The sequence below is a fragment of the Rattus rattus genome, chromosome 9, assembly GCF_011064425.1.
Source record: "Rattus rattus isolate New Zealand chromosome 9, Rrattus_CSIRO_v1, whole genome shotgun sequence".
Lineage (NCBI taxonomy): Eukaryota > Metazoa > Chordata > Mammalia > Rodentia > Muridae > Rattus > Rattus rattus.
In genome coordinates this window covers 18,990,228-19,015,925 of record NC_046162.1, presented here as the reverse complement: position 1 = coordinate 19,015,925, position 25,698 = coordinate 18,990,228, and the positions used below count along the sequence as shown (strand labels likewise).

General features: G+C 45.8%; 1 protein-coding gene across 1 annotated transcript; it reads left to right on the top strand.

Annotated features, from left to right (window-relative positions):
* On the top strand, positions 1-23,181 carry Rars1 (arginyl-tRNA synthetase 1). The gene is made up of 14 exons (XM_032912562.1): positions 1-106; positions 979-1,113; positions 5,787-5,975; positions 7,110-7,218; positions 7,984-8,084; positions 8,427-8,548; positions 10,122-10,242; positions 13,333-13,462; positions 14,256-14,360; positions 15,392-15,570; positions 16,157-16,266; positions 17,241-17,346; positions 21,764-21,936; positions 22,213-23,181. Exons 1-14 carry the CDS (start codon positions 62-64, stop codon positions 22,544-22,546), a joined length of 1,959 nt encoding a protein of 652 aa, XP_032768453.1. The 5' UTR covers positions 1-61; the 3' UTR covers positions 22,547-23,181.
* Positions 23,182-25,698: the final 2,517 nt, after the last annotated feature.

Here is a 25,698-nt window from a genome sequence, read left to right as displayed (position 1 = left end):
TCCGGCCAAAACCAGACACTTCCGCTTCCGGCTACTTGGCATGTGAGTCGCTGACGAAAGGATGGACGGTCTGGTGGCTCAGTGCTCCGCGCGGTTGCTGCAGCAGGTTTGTCCCTGATTGGGGCGGAGGGCTCTGGAGCGGCGGCGGCGGCGGGTCAAGGCACTCAGTGGCTTCCACATGCGGTGGCGACGACTGGAGTCCCGGACCCGGGCTTTTGAAACCATGCTGCCCCGCCAGCCGTTTGCTCTTGGCTGGGTCGTGGGACTGTCACTCAGAGAAGAGAGGGTGTCTCAGGGCCTGAAGTGGCCAGCGAGGCCCACTCTGCTGGCCGCCCAGGACAGGATGGGGCAGTCAGGTGTGCTCTGGGACCCAGCCAGAAACTTCCCAAGAAGCCGCCAGCGTTGGTCTGGGACAATGTCACAATTTTAAAACACGAAAGTAGGACCAAGTCCTTTTTCTCTTTTCTTTTTCGGACCTAGATACGAGTGTTAGGAACTCAGCTTGCCAAAGTCTGCCCTGTTACAACAACTGCTTTATGCAAATCGGCAGCCCCGAGGTACACGTTAAATGGACAAGCTCTTTACTGCTCAGTCCTGTTTATAGTAGCAGATACTGGAGAGATGGGAATTTTATTTAGACCCAGAAAAGGTAAAGACAGACACTTGAGCGATTTTGAATATGACAAAAGATGGAAGTGTATATTGACTCCTTTTGCCCGAAAGGGATCTAACCCAGAGTCACTCCTACTCTAGGCAAGCACTACTGGCGTGTGTAAGTCCCCAAGTCTTACTGATTTTTGTCGGTTTGTTTTGTTGTTTTAGTTTCGTTTTTAGTTCAAGTTATAAGACTTAGCAATACAGGTAGTAAAATCAGAAACTTGTACTCTGACTAAATCAGGATGCACTGACCTGATTTCCTTATCTGGGAAGCATTCCTTTGGACTGGACTGGACTGGAGAGAGTGTATTTCCCTTACAGGAAAAGGAGATTAAATCTCTGACTGCTGAGATCGACCGGCTGAAGAACTGTAGTTACTTAGAAGCTTCTCCAAGTTTGGAACAGTTACGAGAAGAAAATTTAAAATTGAAGTATAGGCTGAATATTCTTCGAAGGGTGAGTCCTCTGGGTGTCTTCCAATACTTTTTTATTTATTTTGATTGATTGATTACTGAAGATTCTAAAAGTGTGCACTATAAGAACTGGAAAGAGGAGTTGGTTTAGAAATCTGTTTTCCTCCATGAAGCAAGTTAGGACTCATTACACAGGCGGAGAAATTGGGGAGGCGCCGGCTTCCCAGGACCCTCCAAGTGGTTCATTACAATGGTTTAAAGAATGGTTTGGAAGCTGAGATTTCTTCAATGTCTGTGCCTATGCTGTCAAAGGAATGTGTTTTTTTTTTTTTTTTGTTTTAAACCATTTTCACTACCATAGAAGAAATAATTTGTCAGGAGCAAGTTGACGGGGATGTTTTAAAATGCACACGCTGATACCTTAACTTCTAGGCTATTAGGTTGCCTGTTTTACAATTGTATGTCGTGATTTATAACGTCTTTTGGGTTTCTTTGCATTTAATGCTGCAGAACTTTCTCTGCCTTTCCTCCTCCCCTCTCCAAGCCTCGCTATTCAGACCAGGATGGCTTTGGGACTGGGCCTCCTCCGCCCTGCACTCTCTCTCTGCCTCTATTTCTCTGTCTCTCTCTGTCTGTCTGTCTGTCTCTCTCTCTCTCTCTCTCTCTCTCTCTCTCTCTCTCTCTCTCTCTCTCTCTCTCGGTTTACAGGTGAGTACTCCTATGCCACCATTTGAACAGCCTTAGAGTCCAGCATTGCTTATCGATGTTGTTTTGTTTTGTTTTGTTTTTAAAAAAAGAAAAAAAAGCTTACGTTGAGCTTTTTTGGCCTGCCTTTCAGGTTTGTTAATGACAGCCCAGCCTGTTGCCTCAGTAATTGTTCTCGTGTGTGAGTGTGTGTGTGTGTGTGTGTGTGTGTGTGTGTGTGTGTGTGTGTGTGTGTGTCCTTCTGGATTGCACAGGTGTCACTCCATTTCCTTCTCACCTGTTTGGAATCAGCAGTGCTAGGATAGCTCTGTCAGGCACTCGTGTGCTGCTGAAGGCAGGAAGGGAAGCACACAAGGGAAATGCTGCTGTGGTGAAAGTAAGCTTGTCTGTGTACAAAGGCAGAGGCAGGCTGCTCCTTTAGTTCAAGGCCAGCCTGGTCTACAGAGTGAGGCCCAGGACAACCAGGGCTACACAGAGAAATCCTGTCTTAAAAAAACCAGAGAGGTTGGGTGGGGATGGGGGGATAGCGCTGGCTCACACCACAGGAATAAAGTATTGTGTGCTTCACCTCGATGCCTTCCTCTAGTTCTCTTGGGCCACACACTCCAACTAGAAGGCACATTCTAGATGGTTCTGGCTAAAATACCTTGCCTGCTTGCTTCTTTCCTTCCTTCCCTGATTCTCTTGCCTCCAATAAAAGGTGATGGGACCGCAGGCATGCACCTGCACCACCACACCCAGTTTTATCTGGTGCTGGGGGCTGAGTCTGAGACCTCACCCAGGCCGGGCACTTCATGAATGTTCTTCTCGTAAACATTGCTGCCTCGTTTTTCTTTTACTGCTTTTCTGTCTTTTTATGGGTTTTTAAGATAAAAAACAAACCTTATTTAGTACTGTTTTTGAGGCAAGGTTTCTATGTAGCCCTGACCTTTCCAGAGCTGCCTTAAGTAGACCAGGTCTCAAACTCGCACCGATTTCCCTCCCCCCCCCCACCTCTGCCTGCAGAGTCTGACCACTCGGCGCATTTCCTTAGGTAGTCACGGAAAGCTGCCCACACTGGTAGTGATCACACACAGTCGCTAACATGGTAGTGCCCCTGTTAAAGAATCCCATAGGTTTTTGGAAATCTGCATCCGTTTTCTTAAAAGCTGTTATTTGTACTAATGTTCATTATGTGAGGTTTTACCAAATGCATACATCACTAAAGGTGGTTGTAGCAAAATGTGTGTGCTTTTGGCTTAATTTGATTGAGTCAAGGTCTTGCGGTGTGTGGCCCTGGTTGGCGTGGTTTGTGCTGTACAGCCTGTCACTCTCAGACTTGTGGCAGTCCTCCTGTCTTGGTCTCCCAAGAGATAGAACTAAAGTATGGCCCCGTGGCCAGCTAGGAATCATGGGAGAAAGAAGACTTGCACATATAAATCAGGTAAAGGAAAAAATTGCCAAGAGCTCGACTCACTTCTGCAATCCCAGCACCAAAAAGGCACAGCAGAGGATCGCTGTGAGTGCAAGACCAGCCTGGGCTACAGAGCAAGAGCCTGCCCCAAAACCAAAACAGGCTTTCACGCTCTCTAGTAGGGCCCCAGGCCTGGGTGAGGCCTCCGTGAGGCCTCGGACTCTGTCCCCAGCACCAAATCTGGGTGTGGTGATGCCTGCCCGGAATCACTGCCCATCACTTTCTGTTGGAGGCAAGGGGAGGGGGAGGGGGGAAGGAAGGAGAAAGTGTTGTTAAATTGATTATATTCAAATGTTCATTTGGATGAAGTAAAGTACAGCGGCTTCTGTGTGTTTGTGTACGTGTTTATTGATAAAAGATAGCAATATCTTACAAGTTTAAAAGAAGTTAAAGGTTTATTACTGATTTTTAAGACTTACGATTATATGTAGCTGACATTGTCTATTGGCGATCTTTAGATTGTGAAAAACACGAATCAGAAGTTTTGATAAACTTAAAGCAGGCATGAGAACTGATGCCTGTGTCCTAGTACTTTGGGAGGTGGAGGAGGGAGGACCAGGATTTCTAGACCGGCTTCAACCTGAGACTCTTAAACCAAAAAAAGCAAACAGAACAAAACGAGCAAACAAACAAACAAAACCATTTAAATCAGCCCTTTTTGTTTATTTCCTGAGTCAATATTTTTAATTTTCTGGTATGAAAAACTTCAACCGAAGTACAAGCTTTATTTTTACAAAGTTATTTTTCCGCTGTGTCTGCTAGCAGTCTTTTTGTAAACAGGTATGGAATTACACTGTTGAGAACACATGCTCCAGGAAAGACCCTCACCGCATTGAGCCTTCTGCAAGGCTGATTGACTAGAACTCTGGAGAGGTTGACATGTCTCGGGTACAGAGCCCAGTTACAGTTTATCTCAGGCTATCATGAGCTCCCCCACCACCGCCTTCAATAGCCACTTCAGTATCTGACCTAACATTTTTTCAGGCTTTTTGATGAGTTTAAGAATATAATTTTGCTGGGCACGGTGGTACACACTTTTTAATTCCAGCATTTGGGAGGCAGAGACAGGCAGTTCTTTGAATTCAAGGACAGCCTGGCCTGTACCGAGAAACCCTATCTGGAAAAAACAAAACAAAGACTATAACTTGGTAGACTGAGGCAGGAAGATGGTTGTAAATTTGAGGCTCGCCTGGGGTACAAAGTGACCTTGTCCCAGTCAATTGTGGGTGTGTAAATTTTTTTTCATTCTGTAGCAGAGAAGTCCAAGGAGGGTGGGACTTGACCTCTACATTTTTGTACCTCTGGTTTGTGATCATTTACTACTTCACAAGGAAGTAATGACTGCAGTGCCCTCAGTTTTGTTATGTAGATGGAAGTCAAAAGAGCATGCGCATGGCCCAGAACTTGACGCTGCATCCATACCACTTAACTACTGCTACCCTTAGTAGTTTACACCGCAGGTCTGTCAGAGGGTTCATTGCCCTTTTGAGGCAGGTTATTCCTGTGTAACCCAAGCTGACTGCTCCTCCTGTCTCAGCCTAACTGCTGAGATTTTCGGCGTGAGCCTCTGGGCCCGGCGTTGATGTTTTTGATTAACAATAAGCTAGTGGTTCTATTAAAGAGCTCCCACTCTGTGGCAGGCTCGAGGCTCTGGGTTCACATCTTAGTACACAGGAAGTGTGTTCATTATGCGCTGTGAATAGTGACTGCTTACTCACTGCTGTCAAGAGGTTGACTCCAGGACCTCCTCCTGGCCTGTGCTCCCCCTCCCTTTCTCTCTGTATTTTACTGAGATGAGGTCTCACTGGCTTGGCCTAGTAGGCCTGGATCGGGCTGACCTCTTACTTTCTGTAGTCTTTTTTTAGCAGTGTTTGACAGCATTTTAGATGGCAGGCGGGATGGCAGGAGTACTGGCTGGTGCCGAGAGTAAAACACTTGACTGCATTCAGCAGGCCGATGGCAGAGACAATTTTGTGAAGGAGTAATGTGTAATAATAAGGGTAATTATATTCTATCTTAAATGAATGTGCTCCACTTAAAAGCTATTACATTAACAAGTAGGAGTGGGCCAGGGGTTCTTGCTAACAAGGCCAAGCCTGTCTTTCTGGTACAGCACTGTCTCTGGGTTCCTTCCTAGGTTCCTCTCCTCTCCTGCCCTGAAAAGATTGGTTCTGGAGAGAATGTGGCAGTGGTTGCTGTCCTCTGAGTTCTCACTGAGTGCTTGGTGTGAAGCAGTTTAGGACTCGCTTCTCTACGTGATCTCGTACTTAGATCTCTACGTGACCCTGGCTGTCCTGGAACTCACCACACAGACAGGGCGGGCCCTGAACCCAGAGATCTGTCTGTCTTGGCGTCCCTAGTGCTGAGCCTCACTTCTGTTTTCTCTTCATCACCACTTTTCACTATTTCCGGTCTGATGGATGCCCTCAGTGTGTCCCAGGAATGTCTGGGCATCCTGCTCGGTGTCTCGACGTGCCCATCCTGGCTCTAATCTGCATACTTGGGGAAACGTGTGACGTCATCTGCTGCACTGAGACGCTGCTGCTCTTCCCCTGCAGAGTCTTCAGGCAGAAAGGAAAAGGCCGACTAAGAACATGATCAACATCAACAGTCGCCTGCAGGAGGTCTTCGGCTGTGCCATTAAGGCTGCGTATCCAGACCTGGAGAACCCTCCCCTGGTCGTAACACCAAGTCAGCAGCCCAAGTTTGGAGACTATCAATGTAATAGCGCCATGGGTATTTCTCAGGTGATGTATCGTTTCTGACGACTGGCCCTCAATTCTCGTACATTCACCATCCCTCCTATGAACATAAACAACAGCGTGTTCTGGTGTCTTTAAGAAAGGGGCACTTTCCACATGGAGCCAGGGTGTAGCTCCGTGAGAGCGGTATTTGTTTTGTTTTGGTACTTCCTGCTATGTTCCGGATTGATGTATGTGCTAAAAGACATTTGGAAAGTGAAATTAAAAGTTAACAAGCTATTGCCAGACATGGCAACAGATGCCTGATCTCATCACTCCCGGGGCTGGGGCAGGAGAATTACCACAAGTAAAGGGCAGCCTGGGTTACATTGATGACTTTTTTCTTTTCTTTTTTCTTCAAGGAGCTAACAATCACCACCATCAATTATTTGTTACAGCTTTGATGTTTTTGGAGCAAAAACTTAGTCTTTTCTTCCCCTCCCACCCCCCCTTCCTACTCCTCCCTCTCGGTTTGGTTTTTTGAGACAGGGTTTCTCTGTGCAATCCTGGCTGTCCTGGAACTCACACAGTAGAACAGGCTGTCCTCAAACTCAGAGCTCCGCCTGCCTCTGCCTCCCAAGTGCTGGGATTGAAGTGTGAGCCACCACTGCCCCAGGTCCTTTTTCCTTCTCTGTTTTGGTTTCTTAAGACACTGGCTGTGTCACCAGGCGCCCTGCCTCGGCCTCTGAGCAGTGGCATTACTGGCGTGCAGCGCTCTGGTGGCTTCGTTTCATTTTTAAGCCGAGGGACTCCTCACTTGCAGAGAGCCCCACTCTCTTACTACACATGGCCTGTGTCTGTTTCCTTTCTATGGTGTGGGGGTTGAGAAAAATTTGCCTCCTGCGAGTTTTCTGTTGAGCCGTTTATGACCTGTCTGTTAAAGTGTGAGTGTGCTGGCCCTGGCTTCGGGGCTGTGCGCTTTGTTCTGCCCTTGAAGAGGTGGCTGGGGAGGCGAGGGTGATTTATAGATGTGTGGCGTGGTTTTGCCCAATGATGCTTTGCTTTAACCATTCGTAGGTGGGTGGGTTTTTGCTTCCTCGGGAGAGTTGCAAACCGCAGCTCACAATTCGTCATTGACACACACACTCTCTCTAGAACTCGCTACCCAGTGTTAATGTATTGTCTCACATTATGTTGTAGATGCTCAAGGCAAAGGAACAGAAGGTTAGTCCTAGAGAAATCGCCGAAAACATTACTAAACACCTGCCAAACAACGAGTACATCGACAGGGTTGAAATTGCGGGTCCCGGTATGATACGCCGCCTTCCTTAATAACTATATCAATGAGTGCTTTTTGAGGTTTAAAATGGATTAAAACGTAAACCCTGGGTCTGAGGGTGTAACTCAGTGGTAAAGTGCTTTCCTAATGTGTAGTAATAAGATCTTTAAGCTTTATGCTAGCATGGCTACTACAATTAATTTTTTAAAAAGTTTGCCGTGCCTAGAGGCACATGCCTGTGGTCCTGCTACTCAGGCAGCATGGTGTGCAGGCCAGCGTAAGCATTCAGTGAGCATCTGTCTCAAAATCTGAAGTGGGAGGGTAGGAGTGTAGCTCACTGGTAGAGAGAAGGCTTACCTAGCATGGGGGAGGCCCCAGATTCAAGCCAAGACCACCTCTCAACCCACCCCAGAAAACTTCTAAGTAGTGAGCCAGGTAGTTAAAAATAACGTGGATTGTAAATTAGGAGCTGCCATTCGTCAGCCTGCCCTTGGATGGGTTACTTTGCCTTCCACTGATTCAGTTTTTCATCAGAAAAGGACTAGGCGATGGCTGAGCCTACAAAGAAGGCCCTTCACTTGCTGAGTGGATGGGCTGGAGTACGCCGCCGGGTTCAGGGTGGGTTTGAAATAAGCTGAGTATTTCTAGGACTTGAGTGACAGTCTCAGTTCCTGTTAGACTCCTGAAGAGTTTTGCCACAATCACATCACATTTCTGTAGTCCACACAGGTGAAATGGAGAAAATCCTTCATCCCAGCGGGCGACCGATCATTTTTACTCCCTCCTCTCGTTTAGGTTTCATCAATGTGCACCTGAGAAAGGACTTTGTGTCAGAGCAGTTAACCAATCTCCTAGTGAATGGAGTTCAACTACCTGTGCTTGGAGAGAATGAAAAGGTATGTGTACAGTGCTGTGCTGGTACCTAAGTATTTTAGACCTGCAAATGCTGTCACTGTGTATTGATAAGGAGTGTAACTGGGAAGCAGATTTCTGTGTGCTTTATAATTTTTAATCTTATTTCATAGATATTTAAGGCTCATGACTGGTACTTAAGCAGATACTGCTGAATGGTATACTTGAACAGTAATTTGTATACATTAACTTGATTCTTAATCAGTTAATATGCTATTAGAGCCACAAGAAAATCTAGTAGATGTGAATGATAGCCTAGACTAAGTCTGACATTATTAAGTGTTAGCATGATATGCCCTCTCTTAAAACTCTTTTTTCTCTTTCAGGTGATAGTTGACTTCTCCTCTCCCAACATAGCTAAGGAGATGCACGTTGGCCACCTCAGGTCGACCATCATAGGAGAAAGTATGAGCCGCCTCTTTGAGTTTGCAGGATACAACGTGCTAAGGTGTGTCCCCTTGCATTTGTTTGGAAATTTCTATTAAAAATGATACATCCCATTTTTGAAGTTTCTTTGACACTAGCTCAAAAGCTCAGTTCTGTTTCGTAGTCACCTACCCAGGAAGCTTTGAAAAATACATCCTGGGGGCTGGGAGGATGGCTGCAGGGTTAAAGCTGAAGACCCCAGCTCAGTCCCTGATACCCACACGGTAGGACTCACAGCTGCCTGTGATTCCCGCTCCAGAGGGTTCCGTGTGCGTGTGCACACACCCACAGTTAGACACACGTGTGCACAAGTAAAATGGGTCTTATAAACATATACCCTGCTCTCCATTCTACATCGGAACTTTTTTAATATCCTTTTTGTTAACTTCCAGTGGAACCAAAGATACAACTCTATTCGTTCCACAGGTTGGTTTTTTTTTTTTTTTTTTTTAAGATTTATTACTTAAAAAAAATAACAAAATCAGTGCATAGGGGGAAAGGCACTAGAGAGGTAAAACTGAGTTTGAGGCCAGCCTAGTCTACATAGTGAACTGTAGGATGCCCAGAGCCACATCACAAGACCCTGTCTTTTTTTTTTTTTTTTTTTTAAAGATTCGTTTATTTATTATATATGAGTACACTGTAGCTGTCTTCAGACACACCAGAAGAGGGCATCAGATCTTATAGATGGTTGTGAACCACCATGTGGTTACTGAGATTTGAACTCAGGACCTCTGGAAAGCAGTCAGTGCTCTTAACCACTGAGCCATCTCTCCAGTCCCAGAGACCCTGTCTTAGGAAAATAAAAAACAACCAAAAATCTTAATTATTTTTATGTTTACATTCCTATATGAGTTTATATGCATGTAGTGTCCACAGAGGCTAGAAGAGGGCATTGGATTTACCTGTAACTGTATAGTTAGGGCAGTTGAGAACTGAACCCAGGTCCTCTGTCAGAGCTGTGGGTATCCTTAGCCGCTGAGCCATCTAACCAGCCCCCACAGATACTGCCTGCGGGCCTCACACATAAGAACTTACGTTACCGTGTAGCAGTCAGAAAGGCCTAGAGACGGACATGTTGGGCTTCGTAGGCCATGGTCTAAGCCTGGGATTCTGTTCTAACTAGTGGAGCAGTGTGATGCAGAAGATCGCTCTGGTAGTAAAGAAGCTGGGTAGGAGGAGAAAGCATAGTGGTAAGCAGGCCGTCCTCAGAGGTCTGTGCTGGGACATTAGCTAAAGGCATTGGGGGTGATGCTTGTAAAGGTCCTTCCGGGGATTGAACTCGGGTCTTTAGGCTTGGTGGCACTGACTGTTGGCCATGATGTTCTTGGTTAGCTGTATTACACACAGTGTATAGCCCATTATTAGAGATGTACTTATTCAGTATGTCTAAAGTTCTCAACCACAGTCAACGTGTCGCTGGCTACACGGAATTGAATGGCTGTAAGCCCAGGGCTTCACTTTGTCAGGTAGCAATCTACTTGAGGAAACAGCTACATAAGCAACTTTTCCCAAGGCGCTGGGCTGGCACTTCTGTGTGGTGGCTTCTGATGGAATCTTCACAGTGTTTGAGTCCTGTTCTCTGGTTGGTACAGGTTAAACCACGTAGGAGACTGGGGGACCCAGTTTGGCATGCTCATCGCTCACCTGCAGGATAAGTTTCCAGATTATCTGACAGTTTCACCTCCTATTGGGGATCTTCAGGCCTTTTATAAGGTTTGGCATTGTCATTGTGTTATATATCTGCGCCAAAGGAAATCCAAAGCCACATTTGAATTTATTTACCGTGGACTGAAATTTTGTTTAACAAATTGGGCTGGAGAGGTGGTTTGTTGGTTTAAAGCGCATACTGCTCTTCCAGAGGACCCGAGGTCGGTTCCCAGTACCACAGCAGGTGGCTCCGAATTCTAACTCCACTGGAGGATCCAGTGTCCTCTTCTTACTGAATTGTGACCCGGCAGTGGTGGTACAGGCAGGCGGTTCTCTTAGTTCCAGGTTGGCGATTTACAAAGCAAGTTCAGGACCCCTGGGCAACAGAGAAACCCTCTCTCACAAAAACAAAATAAAGGGGGGAAAATGGATTCTTTTTGTGCTCCTGGATCCATCTTGGTTTTGTGGGGTTGAAAACAGCCCCCCTGTGGGCCACTGTTTTGGGTGTGGACATAGAAATCGTTGTCCTCCACTGCTTCACGTCCTGGCTTTGTTATCGGTGTATGCTGTGCATGGTAGTGTAGGTGCGGTTTGGTTTCTTCTGGAATGGCGTCCCTGTAGCCCGGGCTAACCTGGAACTCACCGTCTCCCAGGCTGGCCTTTAACTCATGGCAGTTTTCTCACCTCTCGGGAGCTGGGTTGGACTCTGGCTCAGCAGCAAGCGTCTTGGAGCAGTGTGCCGGCTTGCAGAGCAGTTTGGAAATCCAGCCTATGCCTGGGTGTGGAGGCAGATGCCTGATCAGCACTGCAGGCAGTGGAGACAGAAGGGTCAGGAGTTAAAAGTCAGCCTCAGCCGCAGGGAAGGGTCTGAGTCCAGCCCTGCCTTCAAGGACAAACATGTGAATGAACAGACAGATTAATTCACCACAGTGATTTTTCAGTTTTCTTTGACCCATATACAACTATTAATCATTAATCTGAGTTCTGTATTCTGCACACTTAACATCTTATTGTTTCATTGCATGGCTACTCTCTTCATTTTTTTTTATTTTGGTTTTCAAGACTGGGTTGAATGGTTACTCATAATGGAGTTCTGCTGAATTGGCATACCAAAGTTTTTATTCATCTACTATTCATTTTCTGTGACTCTTCCCCAGAAAGCACCATTGTACATACAGAGGTGTGTGTTCAAAGTTGTTTTTCTTATGATAAATGAACAAAGAGTTAGGTTACTAGATAGGAAGCAAACAGTGGTTGGTTTGCAAACCACTGTTTGCTTTTTAATCCAGTGTTTTCTAGGAAATTTTGAAAATCAGCAAAGTAACTACAGAACTTAAAAATAGTTGTGTTAGAATTGCTTTTGGATATATAATAAAACAGGTTTGCTAATATAAGTGTGATTTTACAGTACATTGCTAAAATTCGGTAATGAGGTCATTTTTCCAGTATCTCTTGGTTAAAGTTTATTCATTTCGTATGCCTAGAGTGGGGGTAATGCACACATGTGTCCTGGTACCCAAGAAAGCAAGAAGATAGCTGTGGGAGTCAATTTTCTGCTACTGTGTGGGTCCTGGATATTGAACTCACACGCTTTGCCTGGTAGCAAGCTCCTTCACCCACTAAACCATCTTACCAGCCCTAGTTGTTCTTTTTTTTTTTTTTTTTAAAGATTTATTTATTTATCATGTACAAGTACACTGTAGCTGTCCTCAGACACACCAGAAGAGGGCATCAGATCCCATTACAGACAGTTGTGAGCCACCATGTGGTTGCTGGGAATTGAACTCAGGACCTCTGGAAGAACAGTCAGTGCTCTCAATCGCTGAGCCATCTCTCCAGCCCCCTAGTTGTTCTTGAAAGATGCATTTGCAAAGAAATGCCAGGGAAATACCCTGAAGTGAGAAAGCATGTGCAATTAAGACTGAAGGGTTTCGTGGTTTGGTTTTGATTTGGGGACAGTTTGTAGACCAGGCTGCCCTGTAAACTTGGCACTCTGACTTCTCCAGAGTGTTAGGGTTACAAGTAGAAGCCATCATGCTTGTGTATTTTTAAGAAAATGTAAAAGTTGTGTGTTTTTTAAGAAAAAATTAATTTTAAGCCAGGTGGTGGTAGTCAGGACAGCCAGGGAACACAAAGAAACACTGTCTTGAAAACTAGAAAAGAAAGAAGAGTTACATTTAATTACTTATGAATTAGCATGCTGTGTGTCATGTTAATCTGTTTTTTGGTTTTTGTTTGTATTCTCCTGTCCTCTAGGGCTTGGGTCCAAACCAATGCTTCTTATGCTAGGCCACCCTTTTAACAGTGAGCTGTATCTCAATTCACTTCAACAATTGGGGGGCATGGCTTTGGGGGGGGGGTTGTGTGTTCTTTATGGTTCTGGGTTTGTTTGTTGAAATGACCTTGTGGAATTCTGGTTGACTTTAACTGCTATGAAGCTGAGGGTGACCTTGAACTCAAGATCATCCTTTCTCTACCTGAACTGCTAAGATTATAAGCAGGAACTACTGTGTCAGCTTGTGTGTGTGTATGTAGGCTTGAGTTAACATCTGGTATCTTCCTGGATCACTGTTTATTAAGATAAGGTCTCTTGTTGACCCTGGAGCTCACCAATTTTATCTAGGGTAGCCAGTTTCCCCAGAGGCTCCCATCTCTACAGAATTACAAATTATAGAACACTGTCGGGGCTGTCTGGCTTAGCTTGGGTTCTGGAGACCAAACTCTGGGTCTCACACTTTCAGGACAGGCTCTGTATCCACTGAGCTGTCTCTCCAGGTCAGCCCTATCTGACTTCTGAACTCCAGGGATGTTTTCCTGTTGGTTGGATTGGGTTGGGTTTTGGTTTTGGAGACAGGGTGTCTCTGTGTTTCTAACTGGTCTGAAACTCACTGCATAGACCAAACTGGTCTCGAACTCCAAGACATCCACCTGCCTCTACCTCCTTGGTGCTGGGATTAAAAGTGTGCACCACCACGCCCACCTACAGTGGCTGGTTTGCTTGCTTTCCTTTTCGGGGACGTGCACAGCACTCTTGGCTTTGGTGTAGACTACTTGTGGTGTTCTCCGTTGTCTATTTTTTGTGGTGTGGTACATAACGGCAGTGAATACATTCTTCATCTAGAACTACAGATTTAGATCATATTTTTTTTAAAACAGGAATCTAAGAAGAGGTTTGATGCCGAGGAGGAGTTTAAGAAGCGAGCCTATCAGTGTGTCGTTTTGCTGCAGAGTAAAAACCCAGATATCATGAAAGCCTGGAATCTCATCTGTGATGTGTCCAGGGAAGGTGAGTTTCCTTTGCCTGTTCCTCAAACTTCCCATATACCTTTCTAAATTAATAGTGTAAGTGCAGGCCTGTGTATGCCACACACAGCCCGCATGGAGCTCAGAGGACAAGTGAACCTCTGCAGAGTCTGTTTTAGTTACACGTGTGTTTCTGCACATTGATGTAGTGACCAGGGGAGGCTGCTGGAGCCCTTGGAACTGGAGTGTTAGGTCTTTGGAGCCTCCTGGGAACCGACTTTAGGTCTAGTGTACACTTTTAATTGCCAAGCCATTTCTCCAGCCCACACGTCCAGGTTTTTACATGGGTTCCAAGGATCAAATCAAATCTTTCATGGAATTCACTGTTAATTTCACCCTTATTTTTCCTTTGTTTTTGAAACAAGAGCTGTGTGCCTCTGCCTCTCATATGTTGAGATTACAGGCATTTGCCACCATGTTTGGCTTGACAAAAGGTCACTTTGAAAGGTAAATAAATGAAAGTAGCCAGAGGTATTTTACAAGGAGATAATTGATTGCTTTGCAGCCTAGGTTTTAAGGCATTAAAGTGTTGTAGTTTAATACTGCACCCCACCCCACCCCACCCCCCTTACAGAGTCTCTGCATAGCCCTGACGTCCTGGAACTCACTGTGTAGCCCACACTGGCCTCTAAGATCAGTCTGCCTCTGCCTTCTGTATTGTTCATACTCAGTGTAATTAATTTTTTGCTGTTTCAGATAACAACTTTTCTGAATGTTGTGTTTTCCCCCTTTTGCTTAAATGTTTGTTCATTTACTGAATTCGGTGTATTTTCTAGAGTTTAATAAAATCTATGATGCACTGGACATCACTTTGATAGAAAGAGGAGAATCCTTCTATCAAGATAGGATGAAGGATATTGTAAAGGAATTTGAAGATAAAGGTAGGCATTTCCCTTTTTAAACTTACATGACTGGAACTTAGAAGTTGTCAAAAGTAGAGATGAAAGATTTTATAATAATTGTGACAACCATAAGCTCATCCCACGGCTTCAGCGGGCAGAGGTGTTAAATACGGGAGATACTTTATTCTGTCTGTACACTTTTACATAATTTCAGCTACCACTCTGTCCCTGAAAGAGCATGTCCCTAGGCTAAAACTCGCATTACTCCGTCAAGGATGAACTCCTTGTGCATATTAGATACACGGTCTTGCTTTGCAGCCCTGGCTGGCTTTGAATTAAATATGTAGACCAAGATGATAAACACTCCCACCCCAGCATTGATTGAACCCTTACGTTCCTTTCAGAGGAAAGTTATGGCTCTACCCAGAAAGAAAGCAAAGCACAAATGTTGATATTTCGCCTGCTGGATGGTTCTTCCATTGAGGTGTTGTGTTAGAGTTTAGCCAGATGTAGTGTGAGTGCAGACTCTTGCCCTCCTATTTGACTTGTGCCCTGAAGTCAGCCTGGGCCATAGCCATTTCCCAAGATTTATAGTAGTAGGTCATGTGGGGACAATCACAATTGTCTGTTAAGATGCTCAGAGGGCCGGTGAGATGGTCCTGCTGGTTAGAGCTAGCAAACCTGGTGGCCGGAGTTCAGTCCCTGGGACCCATGCAGTAGAAAGAATATCAGCCCCCAAAAGGTGTCATCTGACCTCCACGTTCACAGTGTAGTGCCTCGACTACCCACATTCTCTCACACACAAAAAGTATAAACTTAATTGTTAAAAAGCAAAAAATTCGGGGTTGGGGATTTAGCTCAGGGGTAGAGCGCTTGCCTAGAAAGCACAAGGCCCTGGGTTCAGTCCCCAGCTCCGAAAAAAAGAAGAAAAAAAAAAAAGCAAAATATTCATAGAATGACCAAGTATTTATGTCATCCTAGAACAAAGTAGGATTCTGGTTGCAGGAGGGCTCTTTTCCCATTATTAATGAAGGTTCATTTGTTTTGGTTTGTTGTTTCTTTGTTGCTAGGGTTTGTGCAGGTGGATGATGGCAGGAAAATTGTGTTCGTGCCTGGGTGTTCTGTACCATTAACAATAGTGAAATCAGATGGGGGCTACACTTACGACACCTCTGACCTGGCTGCCATCAAACAGAGGCTATTTGAAGAAAAAGCAAATAAGATTATTTATGTGGTGGACAATGGACAAGTAAGTTAGCAGATTTGTCTAGAGCCCAGTTACAGATACTGACATAGAAGCTGTACCTTACAGAAGTACAAAAGCCATGTGACTTTTGTTGTGAAATAAGATGTCATGTAGCCCATTTGACCTCATACTTGAAATCCCACCTTTCTAGATGAAAATAGAGCTATCCGCCCTGTGCTGTGTTTGCTCCGTGAGCAAGCATCCTGCATTTTGCATGTGGTAGGCCAGTGTCCTGGCACTGAGGTGCCTCTACTTCTTGTTAAAGCTGAGACATGGTCTCATATAGACATGTACCTAGGCTGGCCTCAGCACTGGCTACATATGCTGAATGTGACCTACGACTCTTGATTCTCAGGTTCTGAGGCACGGAGATCACAGGTGTGATCAGTGTACCTGCCTGGCCTCTTTTAAGACCTGAATGTAGAAACTGTTATTGTTGTTCTTGCTCCTTGGTGGCCACATCTGGGGAATAGAACTTTTATGATAACACTCGCCTAACAAGATTGTCGTGTGGTCACTGAGCACAGAAGCCCGGCATCTTTTTTTATTAGTGGCCTAACAAGCATCATTCTGTTTCTACTCTTTGTAGGCTACACACTTCCAGACAATATTTGCCGCTGCTCAAATGATTGGTTGGTATGACCCTAAAGTTACTCGAGTGGCCCACGTTGGATTTGGTGTGGTCCTAGGAGAAGACAAGTAAGTGGCCGTGTCCCAGCATTCCTGAAATAGAACTAAAAAGGAGAGGAGAGGTCTCTACCATGCTGTGTAATGTGGCTAAACCACTCTCCCCATGACTTAGCTCTCCCACAAGGACAATATGTTGCGGGCAACCGCAGTTAAATTACAGAAGGGTTTGCGCCTCCTCCACCCAGGCTGGGCTTGGTCTCACCCAGGTTGCGTGGCAGTGTAGGCAAAGTGTGAGTCATTGAGATCCCAGTTGCATTAAGATTCACTGCTTTCATTTTATAAAGATTAGCAAGCCTGTAGTTAATGATGTCCACTCTGTTGCTTTCTTTCTTTCAATCATTTCCCTCCTTTTTTGAAATACAGAGGTAAATATAGTCAGATGTTTATATTCAACACCCAGGCACAAAACGTTTCTGTATTAATATGGCTGGCTTGCTGTCTGCCAGGCAGTGTTTAGTTATATTAGTCCAGTAAAGAACCTGCTGGCCTGCCGAGTGAAGAAGCAAGTGTGGTGGGTTTGGTTTTTAGTAACTTTTCTGAAAAAGCAGAACATTTAAGCGACATCCTGTATTCCAGGACAGTGAGCTAGTTAGATTTTTCATTTGCATGTGCCTGTGCGGTACCCGTGAAATCCTGCGTAGGATGTCAGGCAGTCGTGTGCTGCCACACACGGGGTTGGTGACTGAACCCGAGTCCTCTGGAAGCAGCCGGTGTTCCTCAGTGCTGAGCCGTCTCCCACCCTGTAGGATGCATACAAATTTTCACCAGTAAAGGGAAGTTAAGGACAGAGTTCAGATGCGGGGCAGGCAGGGCAGGACGCTGTGAGGTGAGACACATTGGGAAGCAGTTTCCTGGTAGTCATCTTGACCACATTGCCAAGATAACTCCAGGCAGCTTTCTGTCGATCTCTCAAACCCTCATTTTCAAGGATTTTTAAATTGAAAAATCTAACTCAGAATTTTTTGTCTTTAAACTTCTTTTAGGAAGAAATTTAAAACACGTTCAGGTGAAACTGTGCGCCTCATGGACCTGCTGGAAGAAGGACTGAGACGGTCCATGGACAAGCTGAAGGAGAAAGAGAGAGACAAGGTAGGACACGGCTATCTATCGGCACATTTGCCCTGAGTCGTATTTGGGGGCCAAGGCATTCCTGGTTGTTACAGAGCGCTGCTTCCCCTTTGTTAGTATGGCTGTGGTTCTGCTTCTGTTTAATTTGAACACTTAGAAATTGTACTTTATGGGAGGACAAAAGCCGTGTGACTTTTGTTGTGAGGTAGAATCTCGAGTAGCCCAAGGAGGTCTCAGACTCCCCATACAGCCAGGGTTACCTTCAACTCCTGATATGCCTACCCCTCCCTCCCAGATGCTGGGATTACGGTGTGTGCCGCCATGCCTACCTCGCTCCTAGAGTGGTTTTATGGCATGTATAAGTTAAACGTCTAACACTGCTGTTAGTTTATGGTGAAAACATTCAAGAGCCCTTCTATCTCAGAACTTTTCATTTTCACTAAAAAATGTCCCTCCAGATCCTCTCTCCACTACACCCCCTGCTCTCAGGATGGTTTTAAGTAGCATGGATATGTTGAGGTTTTGTAGCAGGGTCTCCCTTTAGAGCCAGCCCAGATGGATCTTGATCTCAGTGTTCAGCCTGTTTCCCAAGTTCTGGCCTTACGGCTACTGCAGCTACAATGAATTTTAATAATACTGATTCTTATAATCAGTAAACATGCAGTGTCTTCAGTTTCTTTCATAGTGTCACAGTTTTGTGGCAGGCAAGCTTAAGTTACTATGAAGCTCTTTTGTATTTTTATTAACTCGCCATATATATATCTGAGGCCAACCTTGAACTACTAATCTTCCACTTTACAGGTATTCTAAATGTTTCTGCAGATGTCATGTAATTCCGTGTTTTTCTTGGTTTCAGACAATTAGGTTCTTTCCTGTAGGTGAGGGTTTAGAGACAGGACCTGCTAAGGGTTAGTTCCCTATAGAATGTGAATTCTGTCAGTGGTTCTCCACAAGACGCTGCACAGCAGACTCCAGGCAGCTCTCTGTACTGAGTTCCATGCCTTTGGATATTCTGTGTCCAAATTCATGCTTCACCAGAAGGAGGGTCTCCGACACAGCTGAGCACGTAGCTAGCAGAACCCCATTGACTTAAGAAAATATTGAAAGTACATTGTGAGTGTCGCCAAAAGTTCCTCCCCAGATGCCAGAGTCTGGCATGTTCCTGTTTTGCACAAGTTGGCCTGAGACTGGTGGCCTCTAGGTTTTCATTGTGTTGACCAACTTAGACCTTTACTGGTCCTGTGAAACTTTGGATTGGAGGTGATTTAGGATATGGTACAGACAGATAATGTAAACAAACCTTCAGAAACAGTAAGAAAGCCAGTGTGGTGTGTGTACCAGTGTGGTATATAAACCAGCAGTCTCAATGCTCAGGAGATGGAAGTGTTACAGTCACTTGGGTGTAAGAGTTCAAAACCAATCTGGGCAGTGGTAAGACCTTTCTTCACACAAGAGCATTTCAGAGTTCTGCTTGGTCAGGGAGGGTGGGATGGGGTCTCACTGTGACCTGGTCAGGCCAATTTGTCAAGTGAATTGTAAGTGTAACAGAAAAGGGACAGTGACAGTTACATAGACATTCTTGTAGATGGAAAGCTAGTGTCACTAAAGCTGGAACCCTTGAAGCCAGGCATACATAGTCTGTCTTCTGAGGGAGGAGCTTACTTTGTAGCCCAAGCTGGCTGTGAACTCAGAGTGATGCTCTTTCCCAGCCAGTGTGAGTGTAGAACTTACTCAGTATGTAAACAGTGGTACAGCCGCCGGGCAATGGCTTTAATCCCAGCACAACAGAGGCAGAGGTAGGCAATCTCTGAGTTCAAGGACAGCCTCATCTACAGATGGAATTCCGGAACAGCCAAGGATACACAGAGAAACCCTGTCTTGGAGAGGGGGTGAGAAATGAATGAATGGTGGTACCATTTTAGCAGAGTGTCTGTGTAGCATAGGCTGGTGATCCCAGCAGCTGCTGAGGAGGCTGAGAAAAGAGCAGACTTCAGGCCAGCCTGAACTACATAGGATGACCCTGCCTCAAAAATAGAAAACATTTTTAGAATTAAGAAGACCAGTATTTAAGATCAGTCATGGGGTTGGGGATTTAGCTCAGTGGTAGAGCACTTGCAAACGCAAGGCCTTGGGTTCAGTCCCCAACTCTGAAAAAAAGAAAAGAAAAGAAAAAAAAAAAGATCAGTCATGGTGGCACAAGACCTGCAATTGTGGGAGGCAGAAGCAGGAGGATTGCAGAAGTGCAAGGCCAGCCTGGTTCTGAGTTCCAAAACTACATAGCAAGACTAGATGTCAAGAACTGGGTGTGGGTGATGCGTCCTTTCCATGCCGTATCCAGGTTGTTCTGATCCCTTAGAGCTTGCTCAGGATTTTGGTTTACTGTTTCTTTCCTCATATTGTCAAACTATCCCGTCAACTTAAGGATAATTCCTTTCTACCGTGTGAAATCCTTTCTCACACCAGCCCCTCTCCACCTGGCTTTTATTCCTTTCTTAGAAACACTGTTTAAAGAATACTCTTGGGATGTGGCATGAGTGACCCTGGCTAGGTATGATCCCCATTGCAAGGCACATACCTGCAGTACCAGCTTTTAGCCGCTGGAGGCAGAAGGACCAGGGGGTCAAGGTCACATGACTCTTTCGGGAGAGCCTGAGTTACCTGCGACCCTGTCTGATAAGCAATCTGCACTGTACACATTCTTCTCCGTTGGAGTATAGGTCTGTGTGCTGCCTTGCTTTGTTTTGGGTACTGTTTTTTGCGTTGCTGTGCCGGCCAAGCTGGCCCTAAGTTTGTGAAGCTTCCTTAGCCTTTAAATTACTTGTTTAAACAGTTAGCAGATTTGCATGTCACCTCATTTATTTTTTAGCTATCATATGTCAATTAGTTATGAATAGGTATCATTTAAAGTTATTTTCTTGAGAAATAAAATGCCCTAGAAATTACATTGTGCCACTTAATGGACACACATAACATTACACTGTCATCTGCATAGTAGGTAAAATGTGTAATTTCATGATCTTAAGTATCTCATAAGTGTAAACCTGCCTGGCCAGGGCCCCCAGGCAACCTGTTATTTTATCAATTAACTTAAAACCAACATGTCACATGTCATTTACTAAGTACGTGAGCTACAGAAACATTTGCACAATTGCTGTAATAGTTTCAGGGTGTGCTCGTGCTTATTTATCTGTAAGCCAGCTTGATTAGAGTTCCTTACAGGATCTTAACCACAGGCCCAAGGTGCAGCCTGTATCATATGTTGAGAGCGCTACAGCTTTAAAATCTACATTGTTGCCAGGTTGGGAAAGGCCTCTCTCGTGACCCAGCTCCCACTAGCAGGGTTGGACCCACGTGCTGCTGTCTCCAACCCCCACCCCCTGATAATAGGACTCCAAGTGACTGAATTTAGTACACAGTTGTTTGCTACTTTGGTTTGACTAAATTGATGTGGATGGGAAACATTTTAATTCTAAAATTACATTATCTGTTGAACAAGCTCAGAAATGTGTAGATGGAGTTTATGGATTATCTTGAATCATCTTTTGTGGGGATTGAACCAGTGGATTAGGGTTACTTGCTAGGAGCATAGCAAGTCAGCAGTGGCTGCACCACCACCACCACCCCCAGCAACTGTTAATTGCCGGTAGCTCCTGGGCCTGGAGGGGCCTTGTAAGCCTTTCTCTTCCTGAGCTCATAAGGAGCGGGGTGCATCCTGAGCGTTACTCAGTCTCTGCTGTAACTGGCAGACTTTGAAAAGAGGCTTTTCTGACCAAAGCCAACAACACTCATGTATGGGCACAAACCAGTATGTAGAAGGTAACGGGATGGCCACAGCATGTCCATTTAGCAAAACAGTGCCCACGGCTGCTGCTTTAAGACTGTGGCCTGGCCGCAGCATCCAGCACCGTGTGGAGCGAGCCTCCTCAGGTCCAAGCAGACAGCCCTTGTTTGCCCACAGCAGTCATGCTGCTGTTGCACCAGTGAGCACTTCTTACCTGGCAGGGTCAGTAGTGAGCTTGCCGAGGACAGGTAAGGAGGACTGACACAGCCCAGCCTGTCTGGCTACCTCGGTCTGCAAAGAAGGTTCCGGGTCAGTTCTAGCTTAATTTCTGTAGAGTTACTCCACTTTATCCTCCCAACTTTGATGGCCTGCTTTACAACCTTTTACAAGTAAGTGTCTCAGTGAAGAGTAAATCTGCCACAAGCCAGGATATGATATAGTCAGTCAGAAATCCTTGGGGGTTTGCATGCCTTTAGACAGGGCCTCTGTAGCCCTGCTGGTCTGGGACATGCAGAAATCCTCCCATCTCCACCTCCCATGTGTTAATAAGAAATCTTCCACCCCAGAAATAGCATGAAGTAGGTACTAACCAGTGTTGTGGACTCGGTCTCCTACTTGTGAGACCCCGGGACCAGCTAAGTATTTGTTTTCCCAAAGGTCTTAACTGAAGAGGAGTTGAAGGCAGCTCAGACATCCGTTGCATATGGCTGCATCAAATACGCCGACCTTTCTCATAATCGCCTGAATGACTACATCTTCTCCTTTGACAAGATGCTGGACGACAGAGGGAACACAGCTGCCTACCTACTGTACGCCTTCACCAGAATCAGGTGACTGCTCAGACCGTATGTGAGGAATCGGGATGATGGTTCCACAATGGTGTCTTTATTGTTCCGGTTTTTGAGCCGGGTCTTGATATGCATGTATGTGTGTGTCCCAGGAGAGCTTCTGACTGTGGTCCTCTCTTCCAAGTGCTGGGGTTACAGGTCGGCTCCATCACACTGGGCTGATAGTCTATTTTAATTGCTGGTATTTTCCAGTCAGTCATACTAGATTGTGTGAGAAGAGCCTGTGCCTGACCGGGGGGTGCTTACCTGGTATTTCAGGTCCATTGCGCGCCTGGCCAATATCGATGAGGAAATGCTGCAGAAAGCAGCTCGGGAAACCAAGATCATTTTGGACCACGAGAAGGAGTGGAAACTGGGACGGTGCATTTTACGGTTCCCCGAGATCCTACAGAAGATCTTAGATGACCTGTTTCTCCACACTCTCTGTGATTACATTTATGAGCTGGCAACCACTTTCACAGAGTTCTATGACAGCTGCTACTGTGTGGAGAAAGATCGGCAAACCGGTAAGAGTCTCGTCCACTGTCGTCTTGGGGAGGGGTGCCAGCAGGTCATGTGTGCAGAAACCAAGGAATTCCATAGCAAGCTGTAGCACGTGTGACACAGTTTGAAGTGGGGCCGATCAGAGCAGAAGCAGAACTGTGCCCGTTCCGCTTGTTTCTCTATCCTTGGACAGTTCTTGGGAAATGAATGAGAAGGGCACTCCAGTAGGATGCTTGTAGTGCAGACACTGAGTCTGAGTGCTGTTGCTGTGGAAACACCCACTATGGTTGATGTCCTTATGTTAACAGGGCGGGTGTCCATCACCAGCGTGGTATACAGTCTCTTCACATAGGGCCTTAGGAAAGCAAGCACGGCCAGTTTAACGGAGAAATGTAGCCATAAACGTTCTGTCTTTGTAGTAGTAGATGATCTTAGTTAGGGCCCCCATGATGCCTATAGGTTGCTTTCAGGAAAACAACCAGTAATTTGATGACTTTGGATCTGAGGATTGAGTTGATGTCTGTCTGTCTCACCAGGGAAAGTGCTGAAGGTGAACATGTGGCGGATGCTCCTGTGTGAAGCCGCAGCTGCTGTCATGGCCAAAGGCTTCGATATACTGGGAATAAAGCCCGTCCAGAGGATGTAGCCCCGAGATCGGGGACTGTTTTTACCAAAGTAGACGTTACTACTGTTCGCTTTTTCAACAATCATGTGGACACAAATAGTAAAGAATTTTCATAACTATGTGAAATATGTTCTTTGTCTCTAACAGAATAGATTCTGAAAAGAAAATGACTTCCGTAAGCAGACGCAGGTATTGGTTGGAGAGAGCGTGGTTTGGCCAGGATCCCAGCCTACTGAGCTCTAAGAAGGTCATGGTCCTCTCCACTCCCACTCTGGTTGAAACTTACCAGTCTTACAGGTTACAGAGCTGAGGCCCCACAGAGCTCAGTACATTGTTCCAGATTGTTCTGAACCCAACACTAAAAACTAAGCGTGGCTCACCCTCAGACTCCATTTCAATAAAGGCAACATCGGCAGCAGAACCAAGGTTGCCCGGGTTACCTCCAGTCTAGTCTAAGAAGCCATCCCTGGGTCATCAGTCTGTTCTGACGGCTCCACCACAGACCAGCTTGTTGCAAGATATTTGATCACACTCTGAACCCCGAGATTGTATTACTAGAAAAACCTGTTTTTAGTTGTGTAGCTCAGCCATAGCACAGACCTTTAATCCAAGATCTTTCTGCTTGAATATTGCAGATACTAAGAAAAGACCGAAAATAAAGTCAACCATAGGTCAAGAGGTGGAACAAGCAACCAGTTGGCAGGAAGTGGACATAAGAAAAGACCATAGAGAGTCAGGAAGACAGAGGCACACAGGAAGTAGAAGGGAGGGACATTCGGTTTGAAATGGTTTTTGTTTCTGAAGAGACGGCATTTTTTGAGAAGGGCATTCCTTCTGGGGTGTGAGCTGAGGAGGAAATCAGCTGGGTACTTTCTCTGCCCTGCAAGCCAGCACACTTTAACCCCGCATCTGTGAGAATTTTCCCAGGCCTCGCTATTCCTAAAAACAGTATTGACATTAGTCAATACTGCAGTTAGCAGTCCATCGTGGCCTCTACTTGTTCAAGTTAGAGTCACACGTCTCACACTTTAAAGCAACTGCTAGAACTGTTCACACTTGGGGAGAAGGTTCATTCCAAGTAGTCATGCTTTAAGTGCACAGGAAACGTTCTTGCTAGCTCCATTGTACACAGAAATGGACAGGAAGCACAAGCATCTCAAAGCAGCCATCCCAAGCCTAACACGGAGCAGGCCCTCACTCCCTTAATTCCAAGAAGGAAGCTACAGAAAAAGATGCAATGCTAGTACACCATGTTACAAGAAAGCCGCCAACCCCAGAGTGTGAGGTGAGGTCTGCCGTGCGCAGGCGCAGCGGAGAGAGCTGCTGAGGACAGTCAGCTGGGCACATCACAGCACCTCTGCTCAGGATGAGCTTTCCAATAGCCAGGGGTGGCCCTGAACTGCTATCCGTCCTTGCGATCTCCCAATTTCCATGATAAACTTTCACTACCATTCCCAGCCACGCTTGGCTTTGATGTACACGAAGTAGCCTTATGTGCAGAAACCCTGCTGCTAGTTAAGGTCACGGTCTACTGTGTCCAGATGGCTCCTCTGAGCTTGGTGCAAAATGGAGGACTCCCTTTACCAGCAGGGCTTCCCCCACCTCTGACCTTGCCTAGGGAGCCCAATCCCCCACACCTTCTACCTGGGGAAGGTCAAGTAGTGCTTGGCAAACCTACAAGTTCAGCCTCCGCTTTCCCTGATAAGAACCTGCATGGCAAGTACCTGGGATTCTTCAAATGCCTCCATACAAATGAGGCATTCACAGAGCCTTAAACTCTAGCCCATGACCTCACAGTCACTCCTTCCCATTCTAAAAGACTCATCTAAAGCCCTTACCCACCCCAAAAATGAAGTGTATGCGTACATACAAGTTCACCCCAAATAAAGGTACTCACAAGCTAAGATCTTCTAAGAGCTGTTTCATTTACAATCCTCAGTGAAGGCCTTCCCCACCACCCACCCCAGCCACACAGGATCCTGCAGACCCTACTCATTGCAGACTGGCTTCATCCTTCTGGCCTGGTGTGCAAAGTTGCCTTGACACCGTGAGGGAGAAAATGGCAGCGCTGCAGAACCACAGCGGCTCCCAACACCCATACCACACCCTCAGGGGACTGGAGAGATGGCTCAGCAGTCAGGAGCATTGGCAGCTCTTCCAGAGGTCTGGGATTGGATTGCCAACACCCACAACTCACAACAGCTCACAACAGGCTATAACTAGTCTCTGAGCATCTGATAGCCTCTCTTGGCATCAAGAACACAGACACAAGCAGGCAAAACATTCATATGTAAAGAAAAAGAAATGGCCTTGGTGTTTCACAGAAGAAAAGTCAGCAATGCCCTCAAAAGACAGACTAACTCTTGACAGGGGCTAGCATGCCTGGGGACCTTAGGTTTAAGCCACTGTTCATTTACCATTCTAAAAACCCAAGGGCCTCTTTGTAATGAGTAGAAGGAGTGAGGCCTAGATACCGCACATTTGTTTACAGCAAGGGTTGCTGGCTCTTTTAAGCTCAGCTTGTAGACCTACCGCTCAGGAAAAATGGCTGCTTTCAGTCAATATTAACTGCTCACTGACAATGCACCTGCTCACTTAAGAACCTCACTGAAGGTACAAAACAGATAAGGTTTTTC